This window comes from Lactuca serriola, chromosome 7 (genome assembly GCF_051521515.1).
Source record: "Lactuca serriola cultivar US96UC23 chromosome 7, Lser_US96UC23_V15, whole genome shotgun sequence".
Classification (NCBI taxonomy): Eukaryota; Viridiplantae; Streptophyta; class Magnoliopsida; order Asterales; family Asteraceae; genus Lactuca; species Lactuca serriola.
In genome coordinates, this window is record NC_136414.1 from 130216223 (window position 1) to 130225215 (window position 8993).

At 35.0% G+C, this 8993-nt stretch overlaps 1 protein-coding gene across 1 annotated transcript; it reads left to right on the top strand.

Annotated features, from left to right (window-relative positions):
• Positions 1-6238: 6238 nt before the first annotated feature.
• On the top strand, positions 6239-8067 carry LOC145062028 (premnaspirodiene oxygenase-like). Its single transcript, XM_079009637.1, has 2 exons — positions 6239-7179; positions 7326-8067. The coding sequence occupies exons 1-2, from the start codon at positions 6283-6285 to the stop codon at positions 7950-7952; spliced, it is 1524 nt and encodes a 507-aa protein (XP_078865763.1). The 5' UTR covers positions 6239-6282; the 3' UTR covers positions 7953-8067.
• The last annotated feature ends 926 nt before the right edge of the window (positions 8068-8993 follow it).

Sequence of the window (8993 nt, forward strand, 5' to 3'; positions counted from 1 at the left end):
AAAAATACGTTTATACACTTAAAATACATATATATATATATATATATATATATATATATATATATATATATATAAAACTTAAAAAATACATAAATACGCAAAAATATATGAAAATACATATAAATACATAATACGTAAATAACAACACATAAAAATACATAAAAAATATGTAAAATGGTTAACAATACATATAAATAAGTGAAAATATACGTTTATACATTTAAAATACATAAAACTATGTAAATATATACATATAAAAACATAAAAAAAAATAAAAAATACGTAAAAATAGATATAGATATGTAAAAAATACGTTTATACATTACATAAAATTTTTGACGAAATCTGCAAAAAATTCGCATTATTTTCAAAAAATTAACAATTTAATCTCATGACTTGCTAAACAGGTCAAAAAGGGCTAAAGTGAATAAATTAGTCGGTTTCTTGGGCTTTTATATTCAAAAGGTGAGAAAGTCAGGTATTTTTTATTCAAATAATAAAATATAGGACTTTATTAAAAATTTGCCTAAAATATTGGGACTTTTCTAGAGATATCTCGTGATTATATACACATAATCACAGGTGGTGGAGATGGGTGGGGGGGGGGTGTAGTGATGTTTGGTGGTGGTAGGTGGTGGTAATGGTGAAGGTGGTAGGGGTGACATGTAGGGTGGTGATTATAGTGAGTGGCAGGTGGAGGTGGCGAGTGGTGGTGATGGGTGGTGGAGATGGGTGAAGGTGATAGGTGGTGGTGGTGGGTGGATGGGTAGTGGTTAGTGGTGACAATGGTGATGATGTATGGTGGTTTTGGTGGGTGATGGGTGAGTTGGTGGTGACGGGTGGTTTTTAGTGGTTGGTGGGTGGTAGGTGGAGGTGATGGTGGCGGGTGGTGGTGATAGGTGGTGGTGGTCGGTGGTGGTTGTGGGAGGTGGTGGAGGTGGGTAGTGAGGATGGGTGGTGGTGATGGGTGGTGGAGGCGAGTGGTGGTGGCGGAGGCGGGTGGTGGTGATAGGTGGTGGGTGGTGATGTTGGGTGGTGATGTTGGGTGGTAGGTGGTAATGACAGGTGGTGGTCATAATGGTGGGTAGTGGGTGGCCTGTAGTGATGGGTGGTGGAGGTAGGTGGGGATGATGGGGGCAGGTGGTGGTCGTGGGTGGTGGTGGTCGGTGGTGATGGATAATGGTGGTAGTGATGGGTGGTGGGTGGTGATGGTGGTAGCGGGTGCTGGTTTTGGTGAGTGGTGGGTGGAGGTGGTGGTGACGAATGATGGTGGGGAGTGGTGATAGGTGGTAGGTGGTGGTGGATGGTGGTAGTTAGTGGTGATGGGTGATTGAGGTGGGTGGGGGTGGTGGTGACGGGTGGTGGAGGTAGGTGGTGATGGTTGTGGCGGGTGGTGGTTTTGGTGGGTGATAGATGGGGGTGGTGGTAACGAGTGGTGGTAGAGGTGGGTGGTGGCGGGTGGTGATGGAGGTGGTGGTTGGTGGTAGGTAGTGGTGATGGGTAGTGATTGGTTTTGGTTAGTGAGTTTTTTAATTGTTTGTATCAATTAATTGATTTTTATGAATATTATTTTGTAGTTTTAATTAAAAAATTATATGGTCCAAATTTGTTCTCAAATGTTATCGCAATAAGAAATGGTCTTGATTGAACGCTCATATATATATATATATATATATATATATATATATATATGTGTGTGTGTGTGTGTGTGTGTGTGTGTGTGTGTGTGTGTGTGTGTGTGTAGGAAGGATCATTTGAGAACTCATAGTTTTCGAGAACCCGAGAACTAAAGGTGGATCGTTAGATCAAAAAAATGAAAGGCTTGGATTAGTAATGGCATGATTGTAATTATTACTAATTCCAATAGCATTTTAGGACTTTTTATAAAAATATGAAGGGTAATATTGGAATAAAAAGTTATTCCCAGAAAAATTATATTAATTACCTTCCCAGTTCTTCACACAAATCGTATCCCCCTCTCTCACACTTTTTTTAAGGTGTAAACAAGATTCCTCCATTGGTGATCGATCTCGTTGCTGCAATGGTCCAGTTTGATGGTGAAGATGGAGAACATAATCGGTACAATTCATTTGTGTTAACCTGATGCAAGTCGAAATCAAAGAGAATAATGATCTCTTACACACATATGATTCATCAGATCCCACACAGATCGTATCCTCCTCTTTCTCTCACTACATGTAACCTAGATTCCGCCATTGGTGATCGATTTCGTTGCTGCAATGGTCAAGTCTGATGATGAAGATGGAGACACTAGAACATAATCGGTACAATTCATTTGTGTTGACCTGATGCAGGTCGAAATCGAAGAAAACAGTGATCTCTCACACACATATGATACATCGGATCCTTATCTGGACTCCTTCCATTTCGATCGATCACTCCACACTCCTTTATAAGACCTCTCTCTCTCTCTCTCTCTCTCTCTCTCTCTCTCTCTTCTTCCTTTTTCCATCGCACATTCATCACAGGTGATCTCTTTCTTACATCGATCTATTTTGGTGACCACATTCATCTCCTTCCTCCATATCGACTGTCTGTAAGAGATTCTGAAGTTGCCTCTCCTCAGTATGAAAGAACCGTCGATCTAAAACTTGATACGCTCCGGTCACAATAGCCACACTTCGTCGTCTTCAACAACCACACCTTGTTGAAACAACAAGGTAACTTTCATAAGTTTAAAAAATTGTATCTGTTTTGTGATTATTTGACTGTAATCATATGTTTGATGCTTAAATGCTTATAGAATCCAAAGAAAAACCACATATATTTGTTGATAATAGTAAATTTGCACTTAATCTCAGGTTATTAATATTAATATCATGAATCATCCTACTCATGCCCTATTGTTATTATCTTCAAACTTCAAACAATCATCATGTGATTGTTTGTTTTTTTTATTCACTTTCAGAGAAAGTTTTCTTTCATCTCTACAATTTGCTCAAGAAGATGGCTGGCTTTCTTCATTCTATTCATGTTTGATAAAAAAAGTACCTAAATACATCCACAACACCCATGTGACATGCATCAAAACATCTTATACTTTCCAACATATAATATTTTTCATTTTTGTTTATTTTTAGTACGATAAATCAAGTGTTGTGGAAGATAAATTCAATGAACCGGAGAAAGAAGACATTAGCATAAAACCATCAAATCAATCCTTGACATGTACACTGCAAAACAACAAAGATTTTTTTAGCATGTAAAGCTTAATACTACCATCAATGTGACAGAGATCTTTTAGCATGTAAAGCTGAATACTACCATCAATGCGGCAAATATCAGAAATTCTTTGAATTGACTTCAATATTGTTTATGTGCTGATTATGTGATAAGTTTGTAACAGAGAGGAAATGGCATACTTAAAGTTCGAGATCTTACATCTGCTTTGGTTGTCGGTTAGTCGGGCCAGATATCTTTTTATTTTATTTTATTATTATTCTTTTTTTTGGTCTGTTTGTTTGTAAACTAAGTTACATGTCATTTTCGTTCTTGATTGTTGGAAAATATTTGGTTAATTTATGGATTTTTGATATAATAGAATTTGATATTTTCATGATTTCTCATAGTTGAATATTTTGCAGATTTTTATGATTTATTTGTATTCAAGTTTTCAAATGATTTTTGAATTAAATGATTTTTGAATTAAATGATCATCCAAGTTATAAAAACATCACAATTTAACCATACTTCTTATACTTCTTATAGATAGAAACACAACAATTAGGTAGAGAACATCTTAATTAAAAAGAATGCTCTCAGATATGCCTCATGTCACATAATTGCATCTTGTACCTGAGGCTCACGTTCCTATGATGAAATTCAAGTTGAATGGTGTATCTATATATCTACTCTATGCAAAACTTTCACTTTGGGTCATACCTGAAGTAACTAAACTTTCCTATCTTTCTTTCATCTCCATCTGTTACTGCAAACTAGTTGGTTACTTTACTAATGAACTCCATTTTACAGGATTTGGATATTTCTCAGGATGGAGTTTCTGATGACACAAAGGTAAATATACATATATAGTCTTTCTTGAGTGTATTGATGGAGTCATTAAGGGGGTTCTTTTTATTTTCATGTATGTTACATAACATGCCTTTTAGAGATGCATGGAAGGAAGCATGTTTTACAGATTGCATTCACGGGAAGCAGTGCAATATATAATGATATATACATGAGAACTCAACTGTAAAAATGGAAGAACAAGGCTCAGAAGAAGAACAAGGATCTCCATGTGGATATGATTCAAAGTGTCATCCAACAACTCTTCTATCAGGTCAATCATAATTGATAATGGTTCATGTTTGAATTTTCTTGAATTTTGGTATTTGTTTGAATCATGGTGTGACGGTTATAAGTAAATCACATGTAATTCATATGTGAATTACATGCGATTCACATGTAAATCACATATGAATTACATGTGATTCACATGTAATTATGAATTACATGTGATTCACATGTAATTATGAATTACATGTGATTCACATATAAACCACAAGTGAATAACATATGAATTACATATGATTCACATGTAAATCACTAGTGAATCACATATGAATTACGTCAATATGCACATATGCATTTTGTGTGAGTGGTCTTTGTTAATTAAGTTTTTTTTTTTAATTTTCTTGTGAATTTCACATTTAAATCTTAAAAAATACAATCACATGTGAATATCACATTATATTATCACATTTAAATCTTACATGATATAATCACATGTGAATCTTACATGATATATAATTGTGCATTTTTCTGAGTGTTCTTGCATTAATCATTTTCTTAAAATTTTCTTGTAGGTTTTGAAGAATTTGTTGAAAATATTGAAGAGGTGAAAAGTGAAAAATTGAAGAAAATATGGAAATCTTGATATAATGAAATGATAACACTGTGGATCTTTGGAGTTTTTTTTATATTTTATTTTGTATCGAATAAAATACTTTTATTATGTTTATAGATTGATTAATAAAAATGAGATTTTTTATAATTACTTACTAATATTATAGTATAAGAAATATTCATATATGCATTTGAAAAAATATGCATATATGCACCTAAAACGTTGATTTTTTTGTTAAAAAAATACAGTTTTGAAAAAAATTGCACTTTTTTTTATTAAACTCACAGTTATATTTTATTTTTTATTTTTTTTTGTTTTGAAAAATGCAGTTTTTCAGAAAAAAATGCAGTTTTTTGAAAAAAAAAATGTCGTTTTCTTTGAAAAAAATGCAGTTCTTTTTGAAAAAAAAAATACATTTTTTTTCTAGTAAAAAACATAGTATTTTTTTTAAATGCAGTTTTTTTGAAAAAAAGATGCAGTTTTTTAAAAAATATATTTTTTCAGTTTTTTTGAAAAATTCATGTTTTTTGAAAAAAGTTAAAAAATCTCCGTTTTTTAAAAAATCAAAAATTATTTTTTTTTAAAAAAATAAATCCGAAATTTTGAGTTATTTTGTTAATTTTTAGACATTTATATTAATATATTAAATAACACAAAAAAATTAAACATTAAATGACATGGTAAGATGACGATCATGTCCTTAACGAATTACTTTTGATCCAACGCTCCACTTTTAGTTCTCGGGTTCTCGGGAAACTTTGAGTTCTTAACCGATATCAACCTTTTATATATATATATATATATATATATATATATATATATATATATATATATATATATATATATTTTCTGAACACGTTATCCTAAACCAATGATAATTTTTTCATATAATTTACGGAAGGTAAAAGTCAATGATGCCTAAGGTATCTTTGGAACTTATGTCTCAAAATCGACCGAAGTCGTGACAAAATTTTCGAACCATTAGGTATCTCTAAGGCGAAGTGATGGGTTGTCAAGTCATTTTATGTATTATTGTACCAGGCAAGATCCTTGCATTAATAAACTCAAAGATCAATACTTCCCGCAAATGTGCTATATATATAGATATGACATTTGTATTTTAAGAAACCAGAAAAAAACAAACGGAAAAACAATCCGAACCGGTTTAAGAGAAGCCGGATTTTAAGAAACGGGACAAGATTAATCAGATCGGATCGGATTGAACCGGATATGAATAACTACTATCAAGTTGGATAAAAAGCCAGTTTTTTCTTAAACCGAGACCAGCTAAAAACCAATTGCGAGCACCTCTACCTTGATGTCACAACTGACGAAAGTCAATGACTTCTCATATGTCCCAATAAATACTGGTTATTCTTCTCAAGAAATCACAAACATTGCCATCGCAAATCATGTCTCCCTTGATAACCCTCATTGCGACTTTCTTTTTAATGTTTATTCTAGTTATGTTAGTCAGTAAATGTAGCTCAGGTAAGTTGAATAGCAAATTGCCACCAGGTCCACATAAACTGCCTTTTATCGGGAACATGTTGTCAATGTTTAGTTCCGAATTACCACATCATGTTCTTAGAAACCTGGCCATTAAACATGGTCCCCTGATGCATCTTCAACTGGGTGAGATTTCCGCCTTGGTTGTATCATCTCGTGAAATGGCAAAAGAGATACTCGTGAAGCATGATCTCGCCTTTGCAAGCAGACCTGAACTACTAGTCTCCAAGACTGTGATGTACAACTCTCAAGATATCGGATTTTCACCATATGGGAATCACTGGAGGCAGATGCGAAAAATTTGCGCCTTAGAACTCCTCAGTGCCAAGAAAGTCCAGTCATTCTCTTCAATCAGGGAGGAAGAGGCTGGTGCTCTGATGAAACTTATTCTGTCATCTGCAGGATCACCTATAAATCTTTCCAAACATTTTTTTACATTGATGAACACTGTAACATCTAGAGCTGCATTTGGGAGGATCTATAACGAGCAGGATCTATTGATAGATATGGTACAAGAACTTGCTGTTCTAGCGGGAGGTTTTGATATGGCCGACTTGTTTCCTTCTTATAAGTTTCTTCATGTTTTTACCAGTATGGGTTCCAGGTTAAAAACCCTCCACCGAAACCTTGACATGACCCTTAACAGCATACTCGACCAGCACAACAAGAGCTCAGAACATACAGAAGAGTCTGAAACTGCCATGGACGATGAAGATTTTCTTGATATTCTGTTCAGACTAAAAGACAGTGGCGATCTTGAGTTCCCTTTCACACATGACCATATCAAAGCGTTGGTATTGGTTAGTACTCAACTCTACTCGATATTTAGTTAGACTTAAAAATTTATGTTTTTAATGTTCAATCACTTCTTATATATCTTGACTACAGCACTTGTGTAATTAATGGACACTTAATCGTAAATGAATTGTGGCTGGTTTGCATGCAGGATGTTTTCTCAGCTGGAACTGATACGGCTTCAACAAATTTGGAATGGCTCATGTCAGAACTTGTAAGAAACCCTAAAGTGCTAAAAAAGGCACAAACTGAAGTGAGAGAAGTGCTGAGGGGAAAGAAAGAAGTACATGAAGCTGATATTCAAGGATTGAACTATCTAAAGCTGGTTATCAAGGAGTCGATGAGATTGCATCCATCACTTCCCTTGTTACTTCCTAGAGAATGTAGGGAAAGTTGTGAAATTGAGGGATATGTGATACCAGTGAAGACAAAAGTTATCATTAATGCATGGGCACTCGCAAGGGATCCTGAGTATTGGCATGATGCTGAAAGTTTTCTACCAGAGAGATTCGAAGACAGTAGTTATGATTTCAAGGGAAGCAACATGGAGTACCTACCCTTTGGGGCTGGAAGGAGAATCTGTCCAGGAATATTGTTTGGTGTGGCTAATGTTGAACTTGTACTTGCAAGCTTACTCTATCACTTCAACTGGGAGCTCCCTCATGGGATGAATACTGCAGATTTGGATGTGAGGGAGACATTTGGTTCATCCATCCGAAGAAAGATGAGCTTGCAACTAATTGCGACCCCTTATGATCTTGACTCTTGTGACACCTAAGTAATCGTATCGTGCACTAGTAAGATCATTTGTTTTTGTTTTTCAAGACTATATAGCTTACTCTATCTTTTCTTCATATTGAAAAATACTTTGTTTATCGAGAAAGGGGCTAGAATGTTGGGGTTGAATGATAGTTTTAATCAGAACTAGAACAAAAGGAAGAACTTACATGCTCAATATTACAAGAAAAAAGAAACAACCCTCTAATACTCAGTCTAAGTATTTATCCATCACTCTTTGTTTTTGTGATGCTCTACAACTTATAGCTAAACCAACTTATCATAACTATTATTACCATTTATTGTGTTCACCATGTGAACATAAGAAGCTACCATTGCCAAACGGTGGTGTTGTGAGAAAACTGCCAAGTTGGGTTAAAATTCACATTCTCCCATTTAAACCAAACTTGGCTGAGATTCGTAACAACGATCATGTTTCGCATTTCACCATGTTTCACATATGCTAAAGCTTTGGTAAAGATGTCCGCTCATTGATCATTCGAGTTGACATATTCTACTATAATTTGCCCACATTCAACACATTCTAGTATGAAGTGAAAACGAATGTCAATGTGTTTGCTTCGACCATGAAACATGCGATGCGATTCTTCATTAACGCAAATGTTGACTCGTTATTGATATGCGAAGTGATAGGCATGATATGATGTCCCATGAGCTCCATCACGAGATGTGCAAGTCAAATGGCTTGACATGCCGCTGTTGTGGCTACCATGAACTCGGCTTCACATGTGGACAAAGCAACAATCTTTTGATGTTGAGATTGCCAAGCGCCCACATTCATTCCAAGGTAGAAAATCATCCCACTTGTGCTCTTGCTATCAACAAGGTCACCTCTAAGATCATTATCGGTAAACCAACCAAGTCTTCAATTTCACAACCTCTTCTATAGTTGAGTCCATAGTCAATGGTTCTTTAACATATTGTAAGATGTGATTCACAAACTGGAAATGCAAAGTGGCCGGTTCCTCCATGAAATGACATGTAATTACAACCAGAAATGACATTACCGAAATGCAAAGTG